This window comes from Temnothorax nylanderi, unplaced genomic scaffold, assembly GCF_030848795.1.
Source record: "Temnothorax nylanderi isolate EJ_2023f unplaced genomic scaffold, tnyl_v1.0 TNYL_tig1054_pilon, whole genome shotgun sequence".
NCBI classification, from domain to species: domain Eukaryota; kingdom Metazoa; phylum Arthropoda; class Insecta; order Hymenoptera; family Formicidae; genus Temnothorax; species Temnothorax nylanderi.
In genome coordinates this window covers 13518-40439 of record NW_027250116.1, presented here as the reverse complement: position 1 = coordinate 40439, position 26922 = coordinate 13518, and the positions used below count along the sequence as shown (strand labels likewise).

General features: G+C 41.6%; 1 protein-coding gene and 1 pseudogene across 2 annotated transcripts; one reads left to right on the top strand and one right to left on the bottom strand.

Annotated features, from left to right (window-relative positions):
• The first annotated feature begins 4884 nt into the window (after positions 1 to 4884).
• On the top strand, positions 4885 to 25397 carry LOC139786500 (uncharacterized). Of its 2 annotated transcripts, XM_071725652.1 has the most exons (4): positions 4885 to 7469; positions 7557 to 7788; positions 14136 to 14253; positions 22898 to 25397. In XM_071725652.1, exons 1-4 carry the CDS (start codon positions 7378 to 7380, stop codon positions 22912 to 22914), a joined length of 459 nt encoding a protein of 152 aa, XP_071581753.1. In that variant the 5' UTR covers positions 4885 to 7377; the 3' UTR covers positions 22915 to 25397. The 2 variants fall into 2 exon arrangements, with proteins under 2 accessions (XP_071581753.1, XP_071581752.1); XM_071725651.1 differs by lacking the exon at positions 14136 to 14253 and having other exon boundaries at positions 4886 to 7469.
• LOC139786499 (uncharacterized) lies at positions 15333 to 16792 on the bottom strand (annotated as a pseudogene).
• Positions 25398 to 26922: the final 1525 nt, after the last annotated feature.

Below are 26922 nucleotides of genomic sequence, written 5' to 3'. Positions count from 1 at the left end.
GGAGACGCGTAACATGTGCATATGAAATTTTCAAACACACTTTTCTCTTATACTAAAGCTCGCAGCTCATTTCTGCAAGCGCAGGATTCTTCTTTATTGTATTTCCGAGTCCGCTGCCAGGTTTTTGTATACGTACACAGTCTAAAACTTTTATGTGCAGCAAATGTTGTCATGAGTCGACCGCAGAATCGAAAATAAAACTGTAATTTTCTAATTTTTTTTCGTTTTTCATACGCAAATGGTGTCTGCGGTATTCGTTATCGTCCATACTCTAATTCTGGACAAAAAATTTTTAATTCGGTGAAATCAATCAAAAGATTAGTGTGTCTGAAAATTTCGCGGTAAAACAGAGCTGTCTCCAGCATCCCCTTAATACGTTGTGCGCTCACAACAGATTATATAACGGATGTCACCGATGCTTTGCGTGAAGAAGATTAAGGAGTAAAATTGACGGATGTGCAACGAATATCACCGGTGCAGTTTCGTCGCGATCGCTAACTCGGTATACGCGGAACCAGTCTACGCATCGTTAGACAAAGAGTCGTTATCGATACCGATTCTCTTTATGACTGGGCGTCTAACGTGAGACGGAAAGTGTATCGACGGCTACGAGACGAGTGCGTTAGCGAGAAAGAATCACAGAATGCAGCTCGCTGTGCTGCTAACTTTGCGCCATATTATATTCAACCTATTGTTGATTATCACTATTGGGCGACTGAAATTATTGAAAAGCTCAATTATGAGTGTGAAGCAATATACATTAAGATTCATACAGGTATTGGGAAGTACGTCGAATTGGCGGTGATGAACAACTCGGTACGTCTGTCAATGTACCCTAACCCCATCAATGATTCTAATCATCTATTGATGCTTGAAAGAACTAGTGAACTTGAACTTGATTTTATTAAAAATTGTCACCTTGATATCCCCTTCTTCTGGTCTCATCGTTTTATGCATACGCACTATGTCATTCAATATAGCGAACGATATTGTTCAGCGTGTGATCGAGTCACGTGCAAGTGCTTCATCGAAGAATGTGACGTGATCTAAAAAAATAGTGTGAAAAAGACAGTATTTAAAAAACATGGAACATCTCGATGAAACGGAACGCGACCTGTTGGAACGATCCAACCAAATCGCTACCTTGGGCGAATATTTTGCATGGGCACAGCGATGCGAGGAGTTTATTGAGCAGCTCGAAGAACGCTGTCGTGCCAAGCGTCCACGGCTCTCAACCGGAAACAGACAATCTTTAGTGGCAAGAATCGCGCGACTCGAAGGTGCGAAGACTCTATTACAGAGACGGTTCGTACATATCGGTGGTGAGTACGCGACGGGCAGTAGTAGGTAGTGACGATAACGCGGAAAGACTCGTTTGGCGAAAGATCGATACCGCGTTCGAAAGCCGTGTATATTGACCGGTGCTGTGATAAATACCAATCACATCGAACCGCGACAATTTCTCAAAGATGCTAGAGACATCGTGCTCGATCGTGTGCGGAACGTCATGCAAAGACACGCAAGTGTAAAGATAAACACTGTGTTCAACGGCAAGTTTGTGACGGGTGACAAACGTGCGAATAAAAGTATCAACACGAGAAACTGCGAACTCTTTCGTGCGTAAACTCTTTCAGATTTGCGCGAGTGGTACAAGCGACATGTTATCGAACCTACTTTATCGTCCCTCGAAGAGTTTCAGGAACGCGACAGCGGGTGGGCGTTGTCGCGTATACTCAATTTGACAGTGAACGTGAACAAGTACAATCCTTTGCGCGCGGGATGTTACCTGAAATTACCCCAGGAAATTAAATTGAAAAAAGCTGTGATCAAAAGGTGCAATCTATGGACAATGCGTGCTTCGTGTGGTCAGTGGTCGCCGCGCTGTATCCTGTCAAGGACCATACATATCGGGAATCCTCGTACCCTCATTACACAACAGTATTAAATTTACAAGACATTGAGTTTCCAATGACTTTGAAACAGATTAAACAGTTCAAACGACTCAACGACGTGTCGATCAACGTACATACTGTCGAGGGAGAGAAGACGCCAAACGTTCTCCCGATACGGCTTACCGACCGGAAGAGAGAAAAGCACGTAAATCTGCTGTACATACGTGCAGGACCCGCGAGACGACAACGTGGGATATTTCGCGTGGATAAAAAATCTATCCCGCCTCGTGAGCTCGCAATTGAGCAGGCACCATGGTCGGAAATACCTTTGCGATCGGTGAGTACTTATACTCCTTTTAATAAAATTATAAAATATTTTATTTTTTATTTAATAATTTACAAAATTGTGTTTTTCTTTCTGCAGATGTTTACATTATTTTATTTCGAGCGAGAAATTGGAAGCCCACGGTGTAGACTGCCGAGAGATAAACAACTGTGCCATCCGACTACCGAGCGAGGACGACAAGTGGCTGAGTTTCAAGAATCACAGCAGGAAGGAACGACTCCCATATGTCGTGTACGCCGATCTGGAATGTACCCTCGAGAAGACGGATGCGGATCCGAGAACGTCCACGTTCAGGTTTCAACATCATCAGGTATTTAGTATAGGGTACTACGTGCGGTTCTCGTACGACGACTCGTTATCCGCGTATCGATTTTGTCGCGATAAGGATTGCGTCGCGTGGTTCGCCGAGGAACTAAGACGTTTAGCACACGACGTAAAGACTATCTTGTCCGCTAATGTACCCGTGACAGATTTTTTACGCGAGACGAGTGGGAGATATTTCGGAGAGCGACGCACTGTCACGTGTGCGAAAAACCGTTCGAGCCAGACGACGTGCGAGTACGCGATCATTGTCACTTGACCGGTCGTTATAGAGGTCCCGCACATTCCAACTGTAATCTAAATTATAAAGATTCGCATTGCATTCCCATAGTTTTTCACAATTTATCGGGCTACGACGCGCATTTTATTATCACGGAAATAGCTACAGCGTACGAAGGACTTGTAGACTTACTTCCAATCACGAAGGAAAAATACATTTCGTTTACGAAAAATGTTAAAAGCACCGAAGATAAAGATAAGAAAACTTGCGTCAAATTGCGATTTATCGATTTATACAAGTTTCTCACCGCTAGTCTCGACAAATTGGCATCTTATCAAGGATAAACTGCGAATATTACAACGCGAATTTTGTAAATTATCCGCAGAAAATTTTAATTTGCTGACACGAAAAGGCGTATTTCCGTACGAGTACATTGACTGCGTCGAAAAGTTGGAGGACTTGTGTTTACTACCGCGCGACTCGTTTTACAGTTCATTGACAGGTGACACCATATCCGAGAGCGATTACGAGCACGCCGCGAACGTCTGGCGACGGTTCTCCGTTCGAACCTTGGGCGAATACAGCGATCTGTATCTAAAGACCGATGTCTTGTTATTGGCCGACGTTTTTAAAAATTTCCGCGACAGTTGTATCGCGAGTTACGGACTTGATCCCGCGTACTACTATACTTTGCCGGGTTTCACATGGGACGCCATGTTGAAGCATACTCTCGTAAATTTCGAACTGCTCACCGACATTGACATGATTATGTTCATCAAACGCGATATATGCGGTGGCCGGGCTAATAACAGGTACATGCAATCTTACGATCCATCGAAACCATCGTCGTACCTGATGTATTTCGATGTAAACAACTTGTACGGCTGGGCAATGTGTCAACCATTGTCATACGCAGATTTTCGATGGGTCGAAGACGTCTCGAATTTCGAGTTTAGCACGATCGCTTCGGATTCGCTCACGGGTTATAATCTCGAAGTCGATCTAGAGTATCCGCAGAATAAACACGACGCCCACGCCGACCTACCGTTCTGTCCGACGCGCGATAAACCGCCCGGCAAACCGGACTTGATGTAAAATTATTAACAAAGTGGAACAGTAGATACGGCGCGGAGGCACTGATCTCGAAACCAAATTTACACAGCAAAAGCGTTTTTTCGGAAAATCTGATAGCCGTTGAACTGCGAAAACTCGAGGTTAAATTTGACAAACCTATTTACGTCGGCATGTGCATTCTCGACGTATCGAAAGTCTGTTTGTACGAATTTCATCACGAGTACATGTCTCCCCTGTATCGCGACATGTGTAGAATTATGTACACTGATACGGACAGTCTGATATATCACGTAGAGTGCGAGGATGTGTACAAGAACATGAAACGCGATTCGACACGAGCGATTACGCGATCGACAACGCGTACGGTATACCGCTCGCGAACAAGAAGGTACCGGGCTTGATGAAGGACGAGAATAACGATGCGACCATGACTGCATTCGTCGGACTCAGGGCGAAGATGTATGCGTTGAGGGTGGATGGTAAAAAAGACTGTAAAAAAGCGAAAGGTGTCAAGAGCAACGTCGTAGCGCGTACTATAACGATTACACGAGGTGTCTGCGAGACGAAATTGAAATGACGTGACAGCAGGCTTGCATAAGGTCCAAACTACACAAGGTGTACACCGTGTCCAAAACAAAAATCGCTCTGAGTCCGTACGACGACAAGTGATACATTATACCCGATTCGACCGATACGTTACCGTGAGACATTATCGAATATCTTTGTAACGTATGTATTGTATGTAATAGTATAACGTATGTCGTATGAATGTATGAATGTATGTAGTATAACGTAACGTATAGTAGTTATAGTAAGAGAGTTCCACCCCGGGAGCTCCGAGGGGGGGTGAGAGAGGGGGGTATCGGTTTGTGGGGGGAGGGAGGGGGGTATCGGGTTACACAAGGGTATCGGATTTCGCGGAGGGTGAGGGGAGGGGGGGGGGTATCGGGTTACACAAAGGTATCGGATTTCGTGGGGGGTGAGGGGAGGGGGGTATCGGGTTACACAAGGGTAACGGATTTCGCGGGGGCGGGTGAGGGGAGAGGGGTATCGGGTTACACAAGGGTATTGGATTACGAGGGGGAAAGAGGGCAGGCGGGATGACTCATGTCCGGTATGACTCACCGGGATGACTCACCAAGATGATTCACCGGGATGACTCACCTGCGCAAGTAGGGCGCGGGGGGTCCGCGTTCGCGTTCGCGGTCGCGCGCCGCGGGTCCGCGTGGGGGTGCGCGTCGCCTAGCGGGGTCCGCGTGGGAGCCGCGTGGCGGTCGCGTGGAATTTCGAACAAAGTTACTTTCCGAACAGGGTAACATCGGCTGATCTCTTCCGGAATTGGAATATTCTATCACACAGCATTGGCATTTTCTCTATTTATTACCTGATAGTCAGCGGAATTCATTACAAACTCGCTACGCGGTTCGCGTAGGCAATCAGCGCCTCGTTCGCGAGGGGAAATCGGCCCTCCGTCAGGCGGAACAGGGCACGTATTATGGAACTTTTCGGAATGGATTCCGATCGGAATTATTCCGTTTTCCCTAGAAAAGACAATAGAAATCTAAGAAATAACTGAATAATTTCGATCGGAATCCATTCCGAAAAGTTTCATAATACATACCCAGGTCCTCCCACGCGCGGCCGGGCGCGGATATTGTGCCCCCCGCCGGAAGCCGGGGCGCGGGAGCAGCGCCTTCAAACGCTTCTATAACGTCTTCAAACTGGGGAGCATCGGCCCCCCCCAAAATTTCACTGTCTTTTATGTCTTTAGGTACAAAAGGTTCGCGCGGAGGCATTACAAAATCACAGAACACGTCTGAACACGCGTTCATACACAAAAAACTCGTAAAAAAAACACGTATACCACTTTGTGAAGTCGTCAGAGAAAATTATAATGGCAGTGTATAAAAATATAATGATAGTCGCAATACGTCTCGCATTACAAAGGCGAGCGCCGACGTCCGCCGGAGCATCGGCGCCTCGCTTCTATGTTACGGTATGCAATGTTTGATTGTAAATTTATGCAGCCGGAGTTTTGGTGAACGTCGCATATACGGCTCGAATGGAAATGCGCGCGAAGAAATTATAGCTGCTTTCTTTATGTTATTAAAGTATTCAGCGAAGGACAGTCGATGACGCATCGAACCTGTCGGGACATGTTTCGCGGGCGCCGTAAACAAATTTTTTCTAGGAAAAGGGGGGGGGGTTATCACGTAGACTAAACAATCTGTCTACGCAGTACGCGAGACAGAGGAAAATATTTTTCAAAAATCAGTTGGAGCGAGAGAGAGAGAGAGAGAGAGAGAGAGAGAGAGAGAGAGAGAGAGAGAGAGAGAGAGAGAGAGAGAGAGAGAGAGAGAGAGAGAGAGAGAGAGAGAGAGAGAGAGAGAGAGAGGGCAAAGGGTATATAACGAGAAGTGAAGCGCGTCGAGCCGCAGTAGTAAGATTTGAGAGCGATACATCGATCAAAAAGTATTGCGGTTTATTTTATAGTTAAACACGTTATCACGTGCAAGTGCTCTGTAAAAGAGACTCTGTGAAGCGATATAATAAAAGAATAGTGCGAAAGTGATCAAACATGGATCAATTCGAGCAAACCGAACGCGATCTATTGGAGCTGTGGCCAAACGTCCGCGGCTCTCGATCGGGCAGAGGCAATCGTTGGTTGCCAGAATCGCGCGACTCGAGGGTGCGAAGTCACGATTGGAAAGACATTTTATCCATAGCGGTGGTGATTATGCGGACGCCGGTAACAGTGGTGACACGCGCGCGGCAGAACTCGTATGGCGAGAAAACGATGTCGCGTTCGAAACGCGGATAATGACCGGCGCGGTAATTAATACAGACCATATAGAACCGCGACAGTTTTTGGAAGACGCCTGCAGTGCTTAAGCGAGTGCGAGACATTATAAAAACACATAACTGTGTCAAAGTGAACACCGCGTTCAACGGGGAGTTTGTGGCGGGTGATAAACGTGCCAATAAGAGTCTGAACACAAAAAACAAAGAACTCTGTCGTACATCGATCTTGCGCGAGTGGTACGAGCGGCACGTTATCGAGCCCACATTAGCGTCCCTCGAGGAGTTTCAGGAATGCGACAGTGGGTGGGCGTTGTCGCGAATCCTCAATTTGACGGTGAACGTCAACAGGTACAATCCTTTGCGCGCGGAGTGTCACCTGATATTGCCTCAAGACATTAAATTGAAGAACGCGGTGATCAACGTGCTGTCTATGGACAATGCGTGTTTTGCGTGGGCAGTGACGGCTGCTCTGCATCCAGCCGAAAGACATTCAGAACGGGAATCATCATACCCGCATTATACAACGGTACTGAATTTACGAGACATTGAGTTCCCAATGACGTTGAGTCAAATTAAATAGTTCGAACGACTCAACGATATATCCGTCAATGTCTATACCATCGAGGGACAGAAGACGTCAAACGTTCTTCCAATACGGCTTACCGACCGCACGAGTGATAAACACGTGAATCTGTTGTACGTGCAGGACCCACGAGACAACGATGTTGGACATTTTGCGTGGATTAAACATCTATCCCGTTCTCGTTAGCTCAAAATTGAGCAAGCACACTGGTCGGAAATACATTTGCGATCGGTAAGTACCTATACTTCTTTTAATAATATATAGAATATTTTATATTTTGTGTATAAAAATATACAATAATTGTGTGTTTTTTTTCAGATGTCTTCACTACTTTAGTTCAAGCGACAAGTTGCAGTCTCACACGGCAGACTGCCGAGAGGTAAACTACTGTGCCATCAGACTACCGAGCGAGGACAACAAGTGGCTGAGCTTCAAGAACCACAGCAGGAAAGAACGACTTCCCTTCGTGGTGTATGCCGATCTGGAGTGCGTGCTGAAAAAGACACAACCAGAGACGGAACACGCGCCATACGCCTATCAACATCATCGGGTATGTAGTATAGGATACTACGTACAGTGCTCGTATGATGAAACGTTATCAGCGTATCGATTTCGTCGCGATAATGACTGCGTCGCGTGGTTCACCGAGGAATTTAAAAGATTGGCGCATCGCGTAAAAAACATCTTGTCCGACATTGTATGCATGGTAGACCTAACGCGAAACGAGTGGGAGACATTTCACAGCGCGGCCCAATGTCACATTTGCGAAAAACCGTTTGCGCCAAATGATAATCGTGTACGCGATCATTGCCACCTGACCGGGCGTTATAGAGGTCCAGGACATTCGACATGCAATCTAAATTATAAGGATTTTCACTTCATCCCAGTAATATTCTACAATCTATCGGGCTACGACGCGCATTTTATTATCACGGAGATAGCTGCCGCGTTCGAAGGCTCAATCGATGTACTACCTATAACAAAGGAAAAGTACATCTCATTCACTAAACACGTAAAAGATACCGCCGAAAGATCAGATTCGCGAAGCGATATAAAATTAAGATTCATCGACTCGTACAAATTTCTGAGCACGAGTCTCGCAAAATTGGCATCCTTCCTCGATAAGGATAAGTTGAAAATTATACGTTCCAAATTTTCCGCGTTATCCGACGACGATTTCGAATTATTAACGCGAAAAGGTGTCTTTCCATACGAATACGTGGACAGCATCGAAAAGCTGGAGGATACGTGTTTACCGCCGCGCGATTCATTTTACAGTTCCTTGACCGGTGACACCGTATCCGAGAGCGATTACGCGCACGCCGCGAACGTATGGCAGCGATTCTCCGTTCGAACCCTGGGCGAATACAGTGATCTATACCTCAAAACCGATGTCTTGCTGTTGGCCGACGTGTTTGAAAATTTCCGCGACAGCTGTATCGCGAGTTACGGACTTGATCCCGCGTACTACTACACTTTACCAGGCTTTACGTGGGACGCCATGTTGAAACATACGTGTATCAATTTTGAACTGCTGACCGACATTGACATGGTCATGTTTATCGAACGTGGTATTCGCGGGGGTCTGAGTCAGTGTTCAAACAGATACGTGCAGGCCAACAACAAGTACATGCAGTCGTACGATCCATCAAAACCGTCGTCATACCTAATGTACTTCAATGTCAACAACTTGTACGGCTGGGCGATGTGTCAGCCACTGCCCTACGCGGAGTTTCGATGGGTCGAAGACGTGTCAATTTTCGACTTTAGCGCGATCGCTTTGAATTCGCCTATGGGTTATATTCTCGAGGTCGACCTAGAGTATCCGCAGGATAAACACGACGCGCACGGTGACCTACCGCTCTATCCGATGCGCGATAAACCGCCCGGCAAACGGCAAAACAAACTTCTCGCCACGCTGCACGATAAGGAGCGTTATGTCATCCATTATCGCAATCTGCAGCAATGCACGCGCCACGGCCTTCGCGTCACAAAAATACATCGCGTATTGCAATTCGCTCAATCTGCGTGGCTGCGCGCTTACATCGAACTCAATACAAAATTTAGAACATTGGCCAAAAATAAGTTCGAAAAAAATTTATATAAATTAATGAATAACGCGGTTTTCGGGAAAACAATGGAAAATGTACGCAATCACGTCGATGTAAAATTACTGACGAAGTGGGACGGACGATACGGCGCGGAGGCAATGATCGCGCGACCGAATTTCCACAGCAGGAGCGTGTTTTCGGAAAATTTGATAGCCATCGAACTGCGCAAACTCGAGGTAAAATTTAACAAACCGATCTACGTCGGCATGTGCATCCTCGACATGTCGAAGGTGTGCCTACACGAATTTCACCACGAGTAAATATCTCCCCTGTACCGCGACTCGTGTAGAATCATGTATACCGACACGGACAGTCTGATTTATCATATCGAGTGCGACGACGCGTATGAGAACATGAAACGTGATATAGCCAGGTTCGACACGAGTGATTACGCGGTAGATAACGCTTATAGTATGCCACTCGTCAATAAAAAAGTGCCGGGCCTGATGAAGGACTTTTACGGTGCGATCATAACCGAATTCGTTGGACTTAGGGCGAAAATGTACGCCTTGCGAGTCGATGGCAAAAAAGACTGTAAAAAAGCGAAAGGTGTCAAAAGAAACGTCATCGCGCGTACCATCACGTTCGACGACTACACGCGGTGTCTGAACGATGAGATCGAAATGACTCGACCGCAGTCGTGCATAAGATCGAAAATGCACGAAGTGTACACTATCCGCGAGACGAAAATCGCTCTGAGTCCGTACGACGATAAGCGATATATCGTGCCGGATTCGACCGATACGTTGCCGTGGGGACATTATCAAATATAACATACGGGGTGGGAGAAAAGTATGGAAACCCTGAAAAATCTCGAAAACTATAAGTTTTACAGAAAAATGTTTCAGACAAAAGTTGTTTGGTTTCGAGGGGGCCATAAGATGGTATCATTGGTTTGACCTTGGATGGTCGTTTAAAGCTCACGTAAACGACACCTTTAATTTCTTAAATAGAAACCCCTATTTTTCAATGCATATTCTTGTAGCTAATCTCGAGAGCTTTTCAAAACACTATAATAAAGTATTTTTTCATTAAGAACTTTTGGAATTATGAGGCTTGAAAGTTCTAGTATTTTGACATAAAATACAAAATATCTTGTAAAACATTAAGTTTTCGGTAATGTTACCTTAATACTTTTATGCACAGAATAATGAGACGAATCAATTGGTATGAAAAAAAAGGCACAGTTTCTTTAAGAAAAAATATGTAATTTGCAACACGCATCTGCATACTTTTTCTTAAAAGCAACTATGTCTTTTTTTCATACCAATTGATTCGTCTCATTATTCTGTGCATAAAAGTATTAAGGTAACATTACCGAAAACTTAATGTTTTACAGAATATTTTGTATTTTATGTCAAAATACTAGAACTTTCAAGCCTCATAATTCCAAAAGTTCTTAATGAAAAAATACTTTATTATAGTGTTTTGAAAAGCTCTCGAGATTAGCTACAAGAATATGCATTGAAAAATAGGGGTTTCCATTTAAGAAATTAAAGGTGTCGTTTACGTGAGCTTTAAACGACCATCCAAAGTCAAACCAATGGTACCATCTTATGGCCCCCTCGAAACCAAACAACTTTTGTCTGAAACATTTTTCTGTAAAACTTATAGTTTTCGAGATTTTTCAGGGTTTCCATACTTTTCTCCCACCCTGTATGTATGCAATGTATGTAATATCAATTCTTTATTCTCTCCCCTTCCGGGGTTGGAAAGGCGTTTTTTTCAGGAAAACGTTCCCAAAAACCTTTACACTTATACATTCAGTCATTACACACATACATTTTACATGGCGTTTTACAGGGACGTACCCAACCCTTTACACGTATACCCTTAATCCATCTTATTCTAAACCTGGCCTTTGTGCGACCTTACAATACCACTATTACCCTCCCTACCCCTTCCAGTGCCTTCCTTCCGGCCCCTCCCCCTGGTCCGCTTCGTCCTCGTCCGTGCCCATCAGCAGTTTTTCTTCCATCCTCTCCGCGATCTCGTCCTCCGCCGATTTCCTTGTCCTCCCACTTTCCTCCTCTCTCTTTTCCTTTCTATTTTCCCTCTCCTTTCCTTCTTTGATCCTTTTCTCCACCGACTTATCTTCATCTATCTTCACCTTCATTCTGCTTCCCTCTTTCCTTCCAGTACTTTCCGCCTATCTTTCTCACTTCCCAACTTTACCAAAATTGTTATCCATTTTCCTCTCTGCCCTATCAAGTTCACCTCCTTCACCTCCGCCTTCACCTTAAGTCCTTCTGTGAAAAGTTGATTCACCTTATTCCAATTCGAATCATTTCCTCCCCATCTCTCCTTCTCGACCCTAATTATCACATTCTTCCTTCTTTTTTCATCATCGTTCTCTTCATAATTCTCGTACCACCATTTTCTCTTACATACCTTATCCTTTTCCTCCTCACTCCCGTCCCTCTTCCTTTTACCTGAGCTTTGCTCCATTCTGTATACCTTCTTTTTCAACCTCTCTACTTCCTCTTTCAGTTCCTTTATCTCCTCCTTAAAGTCCTTCATCATTTTCACTACTCGCCCTTCCGCTATCGTCTCTATCGCCTCCTTGTCAATTAATATCGTTCCTTTGCATTCCATCTTTCGTTCCATCTTTCTCTTTTCCTCTGCAATGTATGTAATATAATGTATGCAATGTACGCAACATATGTAATATAATTTATGTATGTATATATGTACGTATGTAATGTACGCAATATATGTAATATAATGTATGTACGTATGTACATGTGTATATATGTATGTAATGTATGTAGTAGTATAACATGACATATGTATGTATGTAACGTAATATAATGTACTAGGTGCGCAACTAAGTTTCCGGGTTTCACACATAGATGGCACCAATAACACATGTACTCGACTTACATGTCTGAAGTTGTCTGAAGTTATAGCTTGGACATCTGTTAACAATAACCAGTCGTTATATAAACACATATCGCAACGCAAAAATATTTTTTCTAACAACGGAGATGTCGAGTTTTGTGCCAAATAAACAGCATTTGCGGGAAGCTTTGCTTTTCTGCTTTAACTTGAAAAAAAATGCAGCTGAAGCACGTCGTTTGCTTGAGGAGGCCTACGGCGAACATGCACCATCGAAAACTACCTGTGAAGATTGGTTTAAACGCTTCAGAAGTGGCGATTTCGACACTGAGGACAAGGAGCGCTCCGGAAGACCAAAAACAATTGAGGACGCCGATCTGCGTTATTGGATGAAGATGATACGCAAACACAAGATCAACTTGCGGAGGCATTAAACATGACTCACCAAGGTATTTCCAAACGTTTACATGCCATGGGGAAAATTCAAAAGGAAGGAAAATGGGTGCCGCATGAGTTGACTGAGAGACAGATGGAAAATCGAAGAGCCACTTCCGAAATTTTACTTTTGCGGCATGAAAGAAAGAGTTTTCTTCATCAAATTGTTATTGGCGATGAGAAGTGGATATATTTAGAGAATCCCAAACGCAAAAAATCGTGGCTTTCACCTGGTGAAGAATCAACATCGACGGCACGGCCAAATCGTTTTGGAAAGAAGACAATGCTCTGCGTTTGGTGGGACCAGAAAGGAATCGTGTACTATGAGCTGCTGAAACCGGGCGAAACTGTCAATGGGCATCGCTACCGACAACAACTGATCAATTTAAACCATACATTGCTCGAAAAACGGCCAGAATGGGACACGAGACACGAACGAGTGATATTGCAGCACGACAACGCTCCGTGCCATCGCAGTTCCATCGTCCAGGACACCATCAAAACGCTGAAATGGGATCTGCTACAGCACCCGCCGTATTCGCCAGACCTGGCGCCTTCCGATTATCACTTGTTCCGGTCGATGGCGCATGGCTTGGCTGGGCTACACTTGACCAATTTCGAAGAAGTGCAAAATTGGTTGGATGAATGGTTTCGGTCTAAAGACGCGTCGTTTTATTGTCGCGGTATTCATGTATTGCCAGAGAGATGGCGAAAATGTATAGCTAGCGAGGGACGATACTTTGAATAAACCATTTTTTGTATTTCTCTTGAAATTTTCCATTTTTTATTGATAAAAAAAACCCGGAAACTTAGTTGCGCACCTAGTATATTTATTTCTTATGGCCTACGTCGTGCACGACTTTCGCTTATTCGCGACGCAACAGTCCTTGTGTATCCATGAGTTGTGCGATTAATCAAATCCCAGCCATTTAACGTAAACCTCGTCGCCCCTCCTGCGCAGTACTTTTTCCACGAGATACATGTCCGGATAAGTCACGCGATGCAACTCGTGTTCGTAGAACCCTCCAGCGACGGATTTTCCACGATAGTCCTCTAGTAGATAGGTTACGGGATTGGTACGCTGCACTTTAACGATGTTAAACACCTCGGTGGTCCAATTCGGCGTGTAACCCTTTTCGAAAATCGTCTTGTATTTGCTAACGCGTACCAAGTCGCCCGCTTTGAACTTTGTCGGACTCGCGATTTTTATCGCGTTGTATACGGTAGCCAAGAGTTTTTCAGCGATCGCGGGGGTAACGTCGACGGGTCGCATGCCGATGGTTCGATGCTTGCGCGCGTTGTAATCCGATACGAGTCGCGGCAAGGCGTCGACCCACTTGTAATTTCCGTTGAGCGTAAACATCTTCCATATGTCGTTCTTGAGCGTGCGATTGAATCGCTCGACGACCGACGCCTTCAACACCAAATATGTGGAATAATGATTGATGCCGTGTTTCCTCACGAGACGTTGCACGTCGGTGTTGTAAAATTCCTTCTCCATATCGGTTTGTAGGTTACTAGGGCACCTCCCGCTGTGTCGAATGATCTCAGCGATAGCGTTAGCTGTTTCACTTCCGCCTTTACCCTTGAGTGGCACGGCCCACGTGTGCTTGCTCAACACATCGATGACGGTAAGTATGTAGTGGTAGCCTCTGTAGAACGCAGTGGTATGTAAAAGAGAGATAGGCTCAGTCGAGATCACACTTGATAATATTTTATTATTAACGACTATATAAGCGTGACGTCGTGACGACTGTTTTTCAACGTAGACGAACGCCGAGCGAGCGACCGGAAGAAGGAAGAGTCGCGGAAGAGGAAGCTCACATAGCGCGCCGCACAGGAATAAACGAAACTAGAAAATACACTAGATATATCTGCGCGCCTTAAACTATGAACTAAAACTATATCGCTTCTTACTAGTTGTTGCTAGATTACCAACAGTTTCCGTTGATGCGTCCATTGCATCGTCTCGACGATGTCAGCCTGCCACAGGTCATCGTACCCTCGCACTATAACGTGTCTTCGGGGAAAATTTCTTCTCGCCGGACCGTGCAGTTCCTCGACGAGTCGTTGCTTCTCGATATTTTTACATCCGTTGGATTTTAGCGATGTCATGTTTTTGACGCCCGCTTGCCGTTTATAACTGCTCGTTAGCCGTTTCTAACCGTTCCTGAGCCGTTTATTTCCGTTTTTAGCCGTTTGTTAGCCGTTCCTGAGCCGTTTATTTCCGTTTTTAGCCGTTCTTGAGCCGTTTATTTCCGTTCGTCGTCCTTCAATAGCCTTTCTTTGTCGTCCGCTTGCCGTTTATAACTGCTCGTTAGTCGTTCGTAACCGTTCCTGAGCCGTTCGTTAGCCGTTTGATATCCGTTCGTTAGCTGTTCGATAGTCGCTCGACAGCCGTCCGATAGCCGTTCCTGAACCGTTCGTTGTCGCTCGTTGTCATTTTCGTTCGTTAGCCGTTCGTAACCGTTCCTGTACCGTTTGTCCATTGTTGTTCGTTGTCGCGTCTGATTCAACGGTAGTCGAATGGCGAAGCTCGTTTATCGCAGTCCGTAACGTTTGCAGATCCTTCTCGAACGCAGTCAGCTTCTCGTCTGATTCTTTTCGTTAATTGCTCAACATTTTAAAGAATTGATCAATGTATAGTTTATTAACCGCGTCACCGTCAGCCTCTGGTTGCGCCACGCGACGAATCTTCCGCGACCTTGCGTCAAAGTCCGTAACGGTGCGACACAGAGCGTTATCGCGCACGAAATTTCTCATTAATCCGCTCCATCGATGGTACGGTTCCGCCCCGTCTCTTCCGAGCAATATGCCAAACTTGTTGATCGGCATTTCAATGCTGATCGAATAGTTCGCCGACGCATGGTTTAATTTATAATAAGCCCGGCTTCGCGAAGTTCCTCGATGATCGACATAATCTCGTTGTCGTGAGCATTGTTGCCAGCGTGGCGCGAAGCATCGAGCAATCGGAGACGATCCACCAGCTCGTTGGGGTCGTCCCAGTGCACGTAGTCGATCTTATTGTCGGTTAGCGTCATCGCGCGAGGCATGGATAATCCCTTTCCAGATTTTTTCTTTCTGGATTCGATAGGTAACAACGGTGCAATTACATATCTATACTTATATCCCCTGTTGCTCAGTAATGGAGCATGTGCATTGTGATTGTGTTTATGAGCACTCGTCGCCAACAGGATGCTCTTGTACTTTTGCTTATCGTCCTCCGTGTAGATGTCGTCATCGGGATTTCTCTTGAAGATCAACTCGTAGAGACCAGGTGTGCCGATATATCATACGCCGTCGATAATTATGTTATCCGCGTTGTCCACGTCAAAACGTTTGTTGCCGAGCATTATTCCATCGTTGCCGAAATAAACGCCGTACACGTAGTCTATAATCTTTTGATTGTCGCTCAAAACAGCTCCGATGTACTTTTGGCTCAACGGACCTAAGTGATCTTGCAACGTTTCTTCAAACATTTCTCGACCCTCCGCTGTCTGCAACTGCTTTCGAACAAACGTCTCGAGATTACTTGTGTCCATGCTTTCGAAAACATCATCGCTCGCGAGTGATTCGGGACTTGTACGTTGCACGGTTCGCGTCGTCGCGAACGGTGTAGAGGTTATCGGTGGTTCATTCGGTGGAGCAACTTTCGATCGTTTCGATTTAAGAAATTTAAGCGGCGTCGATCCGAAGCGATCCGACCAGGAGCTTAATCGTTTTCTCTTTCTCGGCATCGCATTCTCCTCCTCCTCCTCTTCGCGCTGCTGAACGGGTAACGTTTCCATCCCCGCGTCAGCAACGCTTTCCGGCTCCTCCTTCTTCACCGCGATCGAGTTGTCGACGATCTTTTGCAGCGGTCCGATGAGAGGCCTAAAGTGCGTGTCCAACTCAATGTCCTTCTCGATCTTACCGGTCTTCAAAGCGCGAAGTTTTTTGCGAATTGAATCACTCGTTTTCGCAATCTCTTTCACGATCTTCTCGCGTTCGCGAATATTCTCGCTTCCGTTAATCGCGGCCATCGCGGAAAAAAGCAGAGTGTCGATCTCTATAACGCTAACGTTTCACCTCCGACGAGGTGCGTTAGCGTTAAAAACATACTAAGCGTTAAAAACATACACGCATATGTTAAAAACATACTAAGCAATTATGATAATCATCTTTCATCATTTTTTGTGCCCTAACAGCGAGATTTGCTTCATTCTAAATGTGTCACTATTTCAGGCACATTATTTAGCTGTTTCTTCAGAACGCAGCATTACAGGAAATATTTTGTCCAAGTTGATTTCAAATGGTCTCGCCAAACTGATAAGTTGGAGTGAGTCAGAAGGCGATAAAACGATAAAACAAAGTTCTTAAATATAAGATTATGTGAACTAGTATTTGGTAAGTTGTAATCTTAGGTTTTTTGAATTTATCGTGTAAATCTCTTAGTTTTTATTCTATTTGCATCAAGCTATTTCTTTAGTATCTATATGGTGTCAGTCAATCCGTATAAATCATTATAATTTCGTGATTTCGGGGTTCACGAAATCATAACGATTTAAACGATTGACTAAGACCGATTCAAATCGATAGAAAACGAGTGAAATTACATCCTTGAGTATGAATCCGTTTCAATCGTTTCCAATCGGTATAATCGTTATGAAATCATAACGATTCAAACCGATAGGAACCGATTAAAATTACATCGTTAATTGATTACGAATCCGTTTCAATCGGTTTCGATCGGTGTAATCGTTACAAAATCTTAACGATTCAAACCGATAGGAACCGATTGAAATTACATCGTTGAATACCAATCCGTTTCAATCGTTTTCAATTGCAGTGTAATCGTTTATAAAATCATAACGATTCAAATCGATAGAATCTGATTGAAATTACATCCTTGAATACCAATCCGTTTCAATCGTTTTCAGTCGGTGTAATCGTTATAAATCCGTGATTTCCGGATCAAGAATCCAGATTCATACGGATTCAAAATTTTTAATCGGATTCAATCGGTCATTTTTAGCAGGGCAACTTGATTCGCGAGCGTTGCATGCTAAGCGAATCTAACTTCGAGAAGAAGCTTGAATGATTAAGGCACAAGCGTTGCTTCCGGTTTCCAAACCGTTCGTGACCTTCCTCTTCGGTGTTGCTGTCGCTCGCGCGGGCATTAACGACGTGGCAAGAGCGGCTGCTACAGTTTATTGGAAGCGGCCCATTGATGATGTATGCGAGCTTGTTCCACGAGCATGCGAAATCTCGCTCGCTTTGCGGACAGCTGGCAATAAAGCGAACCGTTATTAACGTCATCATCATCGGAAAGACTGTCACGAGCGGAAAATATCAATAAAATTAAGGTAAATGTCCCAGTGGCCGGACGTTTAACCATAATTTACAAATAATACAATTTATAATATTAGAAAGATTAATATAAATAATTTATATTCATTCGAAAACTTAAGATTCTCTTAAACAGAGAAAAATTATTTCAACTCACTTATATAAATTATTAATTAAATATTTATATAAGTAATGGAGCGTGTCAGTGTACCAGTGGCTGGACAGCTGAAATAGGTTATGGCCTAGTATCCGGACATAACTTGTCCCAGTGTCCGACCAATTAGAAAATTAACATGCTGATGAAAAATATTGTTATAAATAGATATTTAATGACAAAACACAGTTCTAAATTGGTGTTTATATATTTAATAATATTTTATTCTTGTCAATTGCATGATATATCCCATACAGCATAAAATATTTTAAAAATATTTTAAAAATATTTTTTAGGAAGATTAAAATAATTTACAAAAATATTTTTAGAATGTTTCTATGTCCGCCAGATAATATTTGTAAAATCTTTTAGAAATATTGCTTTGAAAAATAAAATATGTTTGACCCAATCAGCAATAATTGTTTCACGTTTAAAAAATATACATCTTTATATCTTATTTTGGAAAATATTTTATATATTTATAGCATCGCAGTGGTGTTGGGTAAGCCTTGCGTTGTATTGCTGGCGAAGATATGTGTGGCGAATGTCATGATTTTGCTTTGCCGGAGGCCTGCTTATATTAGATCCCAACTGAAATTTACTTGCGAGTTAGTCTTACCATTATGCGCCGCCTAGCGGCGTCGTTGCGAACTAGCACGGAAAGATGTACTACCATGCATCTTTCTTAAGGGGATCCTATAGTGGAGGCCGAACTTCCTCGACGTCGGTAATGTCAACATTTCTAATCTTTCTATGTTATATATCTATATCTGTCCTTGTCTAACGAGAGGCATCTAACCTTGTTCGATTGCTGCGCCATCTCTCGCTACACGCAATACTGCTTATCCTATCAACCTGAATGTGCTTTTGCTTAATAAAACTTTATTAGAAAAAATCTTTTATTCTAGGCGTTGAATCTTAGTTCTATTTACACAATATTGTTTCTACATGTTGTCCCTAGTCCGCCTGGGTGTCATTTTATATATATATAAACTGCAGTATTTTTGTTATTGTCGTCAGATGACAGCTGTATGTGCCCAAATTAGTAAAATTTTTAATTTTTTTTTGTTCCCGATATGAAATCGTGTGTCGCGGACTAGATTTTTGTTCCTACTTTAATTCTGTAAAAGAATTTTGCAATTCTGTAAAGCCAATTCAAAGATTTCTTAAAATAAAAAAATGTCGATAACTACTGCTACTATAGGATCCCCTTAATTAAGAATATTTCATAATATTTCAAAAATATTTTAAAAAATATTTGAAAAAAAATTATAAAACCAATAAGAAATAAAAATATTTTTTAAATATTTTGAAACAAGATTATGATACAATAAATATGTAAATTTGAATTAATATTTCAAAAATATATTTCAAATATTTAAGAAAATTTTGCCTGGGTGATAAAAAAGAACATTTTTAAAAATATTTTTAAAAGATTCTTAAAATATTCTTTAAAATGTTACCACAAAAGGTTTTTAAACCATTTTGAAATATTCCTAAAACCATTTTAAAATGTTTCTCGCAATATTTTTATAGAAATATTTAGAAATATTTTTTGAAAACATTTTGTGCTGTATGGGATGGGGCATTTAACTTACAAGTTAAATAAAGTTCTTAACTACAGTAAACAGGCAGATCAAAAACCGAATAATTAAGCAAAATAATATAATTAGTTAAAGTTTAATTGTTCCTTCGTCACCGGAAAGCTTCTTTCACTGACATAAAAAATCCAGTTAAGCTCAATGAGGTTATAAAAAATAAATTTTAACTTTGATTATGGTAACAATAGCTATTATGAATTAATAACTTATTTCAACATTTGTAAATGAAGATAAATTGTCGATGAGTACTTTCTAAATCTGAATCAGTGAAAAGTAACTAAAGTGGCATATTTTAGACAATTTAGACTGATATCAGTGAATAGTCACTGATGCGTTCAATGAGATCCGACAATCAATTAACGATAGCTGCTACCCTCTGCTCTGCTACATAGGTCAACAAATGTATTTATTAATTACAAACAATTCGAAGAGACTACAAAACTTTTTAACTTCACTACAAAGCTCTACAAACAAAATACAATTAACTACAAAAAAGCTTTATTTTATAATACATTGATGTATCATATGATGTTAACCGACGACTGACACTTTAAATATTTAATTTAAAATTAATTATGGACTAACAAACAAAAATGAATGCACTATAATAATCTACAAACAAAATACAATCAATTCCACATCTATTTTTTTTTTAATTTCATAATACATGTCGGCTAGTTTCATGGTCTACAATTAAATAACTAATTAAGAATTAATTATGAACTAACAAACAAAAATAAATGCATTACAATAATCTACAAACGAAATACAATCAATTTCACAGCTAATTTTTTTAAAAAAGTGTCTGCAGTCTTCGGCTAACATCATACGAATTGGATACAGCATATTGAAATGCTGTTCAGCTTCATATCGTTGAACAATTGGAAAATGTTTTCGATTTTTATGAAAGACCGCGCTTTTATAAGAGATGATCCATTTCAGTTACCAGAACGACAGTTCATAAATCTTTTTTGATTATAAAAAGAAACAGCAAATAGGCTTATTAAAATATTGTAGAAGACAATTCAGTACAACTCTGTCACGATCTACAGCTTTGGACGCAACTGTACAAGTATGTATGTACAGCACATGCAGAATATAAATTTCTAGTACTCACAAGGGAACGGTCGGGGGTGTCCGAGACCGATTTGGATGCGCTTTGGATATGTTGTTGAGCATAAAAAAATATTAGACTCGTATTTTTTTTGCGGCTTATCTCGACGTTTATTGGTCGAAAAAACCCGATTTAGAACCTACCCGATTTGGATGCGCTTTGAATATGTTGTTGAGCATCAAAAAACATTAGACACGTGTTTTTTTTTTGCGGCGTATCTCGACGTTTAGGGGTTGAAACAACCCCTCGAAAATAACGGATTTTATAGTTTTTAGCGAATATCTTCAAAAATATAAGGCGTATGAAAAAAAGTTTGGTACAAAAGGTTTATGGCTTTTTGTGCTCTTTACAATGGCGTAATCAGATTTTTCAAATTTGTCACATTTTTTAATTTAACCCCACCCCCACCTATTATTTTTGCCAAATATAACAATTTTTCCAACGCAAATTTAAGAGCGTCAAATGCCAAATACATCCATGTGTATTTTTATTATGATACCATTATTAGATTTTTGGCAAGACGAGATGATATGTGGTATAGGCGTCGCGCTGTAGGTAGGTGTTGCGTTATTTCTGTTCAAGTTGCGCCGTACGCTTAAAAATTTCCATTTCAACTCCGGGATGACCGAAAGCGCTGATGCGAAGGCCAGCGCAAGGCTATTTCGAGAGTCCTGGACTAGCAACGGAATGTCGACTCCGACATTATAAATACCGCCGAATTGTATCGGGCGGGCAGTCGCAAATTGGAAAGAGACGGTATCAAACCTAACAAAGACCACTCCATTAATTATAAAGTGCGTATTTATTTATATAATTAAAGTTCAAGACAAATATTTAATTTTAATATCTTTCAGAATGAAGTTTAATCCATACAATGTAATAATGCTACTTTCTGCAACTTTCACTGCTTTCAACTATTCACCAAGTCCGACAACTTCGGAGGAAGAAGAAGTAAAAGAAAACATTGAACGTATACTGCTTGACATACAAAACCAAGAATTTGACGTAGAAGAGGAAGAAACTTTAGGTTTTTATGATATATATGAGATTCCAGAACCGGAAAGAGTTGATTTATTTGAGGAAGATGATGGTAAAGTATATCTTCCGGAAGAAGTTACTTGCAGCTCTGTTGAGGCAACAATATCAAGTGACTATAAAAGGCAAGCTGTGGAATACTGGAGGAGTGGTAAAACAAGGGGAAGATCGCTTGAAGGAGTTAAACGAAGGTACAAAAAAGTTACATCAATACGACAACTAGCACGATGGGAGAGCCAAATTAGTGAAGGTGGTAGTAGAATGGACGACGCCTATACCACATATCATCTCGTCTTGCCAAAAATCTAATAATGGTATCATAATAAAAATACACATGGATGTATTTGGCATTTGACGCTCTTAAATTTGCGTTGGAAAAATTGTTATATTTGGCAAAAATAATAGGTGGGGGTGGGGTTAAATTAAAAAATGTGACAAATTTGAAAAATCTGATTACGCCATTGTAAAGAGCACAAAAAGCCATAAACCTTTTGTACCAAACTTTTTTTCATACGCCTTATATTTTCGAAGATATTCGCTAAAAACTATAAAATCCGTTATTTTCGAGGGGTTGTTTCAACCCCTAAACGTCGAGATAAGCCGCAAAAAAAAAATACGAGTTTAATATTTTTTGATGCTCAACAACATATCCAAAGCGCATCCAAATCGGTCTCGGACACCCCTGACCGTTCCCTTGTCAGTGCATTTAGGAACACAGCTTTTATCGCAGACCTCATATCGCATGACAGCTGAGAATACGACTCTGAAGTCGCATGCGATACGGACCGTGCGATACTTTTCGCATGCGATAATTATCGCATGAATTCAAGAATAGGGCCTGCTACATTAAGAACCTTTAAATAAACGAAAAGACAGGACAAATACGAATAATATTTGCGCTGATCACAATACAGTCTCCTTACTGTAACGATATTCGCTCAGGATCTCTTGTCAATCCGTTGTTTCCTCTTTAGAGCTATTCTCCCCTTTGATTACTTTAACGTTATTTCGCTCAGAGTAATTAAGAATTCTTTCTCTCTTAGATGGTATGGAAACATAGAGCTGGCAGAAAGCGACTGGAACGGATTCTTCAACATCTTAACCAACAGAGCAATTTCCCCGTGATCACATCCGTCCTCACCAGAAGATTCATCTCCGAGGACGCCCTAGCAGAACTGCACCGTTTAAATAGACTTCATTCCGCATTAGAATAAAAAACCCCTAACCCATCTACTATCGAATTAATAGATCTGACCGCGCCCACACCAATTGGGAACCAAATTTTCAAGAAATCACCGCGCGTTTCGAGTCTATCGAAAGCTTTATTTAAAAAACCTATGCCACCCTTCTTAAATCCACGACGTCATTGAAATAGAATGTTTAAGAATTATTTAAGTAAAATTTTTTTCCACTTGTTTATATACACAAAAATGTCTGGCTCTCGATTTGTACTGTTATTTTTATTGTCACCAAAATAAGCAGGTAAATACAAAATGACGTATCTTACCTGAGTATAAAATACTCACATAACTGAGTGACTCATTGTCAGATCACTTGAGTGTAAATGAAAAGCAACTATTGTTTGTGATTAAATTTTTTATTTTATTAAAAAATACATTGTTACGTCCTGTTGACTCCACGATTTCTTTCTTTCGTGGGATCGCTCATTTCATCACACAAAACAGACGGAAACCGTAAAATAGCGGTTATCAATTGACGAAGCGGATGCACTCCAACTGTCATCGCTCAAGTAAATGACGAAACCTTCCAGAAGACTCGAGCCTAATAAAATAGGCAAATTATAGACTTGTTTGTCGCATTCCATTCTAATTCCACGAAATGAAGCACGAAATTTCAATTATCTCGAAATTTCGTGGCATAGGGCGCAACAAATTAAAAATGCCATAAGGATCTGGGTGACCTCTTGGGTCACGGGGAAGCTGATCTCACGCTTTTCCGTGAAACGCAGATTTGACCTAAGACCCACGGCTCGCGACGATTGATAAAGTTAAGCCTCTGGAAGGGACTGTCAAAGGGCAAGTGATAACGTACTCGCCAATGAATAGCCGCTAACTAGAAATTGCTCATAGACAATGACGATTTTTGGGGAAACTCGCCAGGGGATAGGCGGAAAGTCGAAACCGACGTCACGATCAAAAGAGAACTTCACCAATCAAATCAGAATAAAACATAATCCCGCCTCCTTAATTTTGTATAAAAATCACGACTTTGCGCACTTGGAGACACTTCTGATCCAGTCCGAGACGTTCTATCTTGAAGTCACATTTACCAGCCGTACTTTTTACTAAAACGTGAAACAGATTTCTGTTGCTCCCGCGGTTTCAACAATCGCGAGTAGATTCTGTGCGCGTCAAGATCACGTCGCAGTCCCGAACCGAGTCAAACCTACGTCGGGAAGAATCCGCCGCAGTCACCTCAGATTCCACGATCGCAACCATCAATAGTAAGCCCGAGATACCCGCTCGCTTGTCATTATACATTTTTACATAAATATATATATGTATATACTATATACGAGAATACATATATATATATATATATATATATATATATATATAAATTTATCTTTAAAACCTCCCCCCATTTCGGATTCAAAATCATAAACTAATTTTTAGTGTACTCGCAAATACACCGCCGCAAGTCCTTGGGCATAACTATCCGGAATCGGATAAAACGAAACAGGCGCGCTCGTATAGTGGAGCGACAGCTCCTTGCTTCATTTTTAAGACGCAAACAGTCTCCGCATATCGACCACTCTATCCTTGATTCTCCTCTTTCGCCATCTCCCTCACCTGTCTGTTGTTCCCTTGCGTATCGGGTGTTCCCCGATACCCCAGAATCATCCCCCTTTTTGGAACCTTCCTACTCTCCAGTTCCTTCCGAGGAACTTGCGGAGTTCCGGGAGAGATCTCCAACTTTCAATTTCTCCCCGGTTCCTTTCGTATATCGAGAGGAATCTCTAGACAGAACTGGTTCCCCCGCGCTCTCTACCTCGACCACCCTCTACCGAGACCGAACACCCTCTCCCTCCTTCTCCGACTCGAGTATCGAAATACTCGAGGAATTCTCCCCCCGAACCTCATCCCCCATAAAAATAGTTTACGAATATATAAATTTATAGTCAATTAATAACCATTCATTGTACCGTAATCATAATACGAAACCGTAAATTTTATATAACTATTTTGAAATAATTCTGGATATTCTACACTAATGACTATGTTACCAAATTAATGTTTGTCTATTTTATACATTGTCTTTTGTATCTACACATACATAGCCCATACTCTTTCTTCACAATCTGATGTAAAATATTAGTTAACTTACCAAATGTATTCTGGCGGGCAGGATAGCCATTTACTATAGATTCATTTTCCTTAAAATCCTGCTCGATGACCTCCGTACCATTGTAACACCCGCGCCTTCTACACACACACACACCGCACTTACACCCATTTATGTAACACGATGATTTTCCATTTTGTTCTTTCTTGTAATAAATGTGTAATAATTTTAAAATGATATTGACTTCCCATTATTTAATTTAAGACCTCGCCTCACCGCTACCTCTCTAAATCGCACAAGGTCCGATCCCCGGTAATAGGGATAATATATCCTTGACCGAAAACAGGACCGCGAGTGCACGAAACTCTCAGCTGGCGTAATAGCGTCCCTTCTGGACGTTGACCCACGACTAGAGTTGTCCCGAAAAGTGCATTCGACTCGAGGCACGCGCCCTTCTAGCGTGAACCCGAGGGAACATAAAGATCTCGTTACGTCTTCCCATACCCCCTCCCTTGGATAGCCTTTCCTTCGCTATCCGTCGAACCAATATACCTAAATTCCGGGGTTCTGACGTAACACATATATGTTTGTAAACTTTGTATTATTTAAGTATTTCCTTGTTGGATTTAAAAATTATTAATTTTATAAAATTGTTATTATATCCACTAAAAAATACATATGTAAACTTTGTATTTAAATATCTTGTATTCCCTTGTTAAATTAAAAAAAAGTTTTTAATCTTATAAAATTGTTATCATACTGTTGCGCTGCGCTCCGCTATTTCCCTAGCACTCCCGTTCGCGCCGTGCACTCCCGGATTCGCGTAAGAAAGGAAGCACTCTTTTAAAAGGAGGAACTCAGGTTTATTCAGGTTCGGAACGTTTATACAGAAAAGGTTTGAAGAACAGGTCCGAACGGTTCGAATTCCCAGATAAATCTGACAGGCGATGATCAATCAATAAATCCATATGAGTCTCGTTGTCAAGGAATGCGCTTAGATTTGAAGCTACTCGTGAGCGAAGTTCAGGCTTCTCGTGAGCGAAGTTCAGCACGCAACGAGTGTCTCAGCACGGGCGCAACAATACATTCTTTTTCTAATTGACACAATGTAAAGATTTTTTAAAGTAGTACAATACAACAATTATTTTTTGAGGCAATATACATATATGTTCTCTCTTTGTAATTGGCGCTGTAATTTAAAGAGATATTATTTCTTTTTTGTAATAGATTACTTGATTACGTACTACTTTTTCTTACTTAGGTTTTTTTTGCGAGGTACAAAAGTATTACGTCTACCACTTGTTACTTAAATTTTTTCGAGGTATAATACTACCACTTTGTTTTTTTCGAGGTAACAACATATACACTACTATACGTGTACTTGGCGCCTTTCTTTACCTTTTTTTTAAGAAAGGTAATTTTGTACGTATATCACGCCTTTTTGTAGTATTACGCATTTTATAAACAGTATGTACAGGGTGTAAAGCTATTTCGAGGTATAATACTACCACTTTGTTTTTTTCGAGGTAACAACATATACACTACTATGCGTGTTCTTGGCGCCTTTTTTACCTTTTTTTTTAAAAAAGGTAATTTTGTACGGATACACGCCTTTTTGTAGTGTTACGCATCTTAATCTTATAAGCAATATATCTTACAATCTTATAAACAGTATAATATGTACAGGGTGTGAAGCTAAAGGTGTTACAGACTATTATTTCTAAAAAAATTTAATATTTTGCTTAGTTTTTTAGAAATAATA

What these genes read in the sequence shown, in the direction of transcription:
- LOC139786500 (XM_071725651.1), top strand. Translation starts at nt 7,378, where the DNA reads ATGTTGGACATTTTGCGTGGATTAAACATCTATCCCGTTCTCGTTAGC. An exon ending in CGGAAATACATTTGCGATCG is followed by an intron (nt 7,470 to 7,556) that starts GTAAGTACCTAT and finishes GTTTTTTTTCAG; the next exon opens with ATGTCTTCACTACTTTAGTT. An exon ending in ACGCCTATCAACATCATCGG is followed by an intron (nt 7,789 to 22,897) that starts GTATGTAGTATA and finishes TTTCTCTCTTAG; the next exon opens with ATGGTATGGAAACATAGAGC.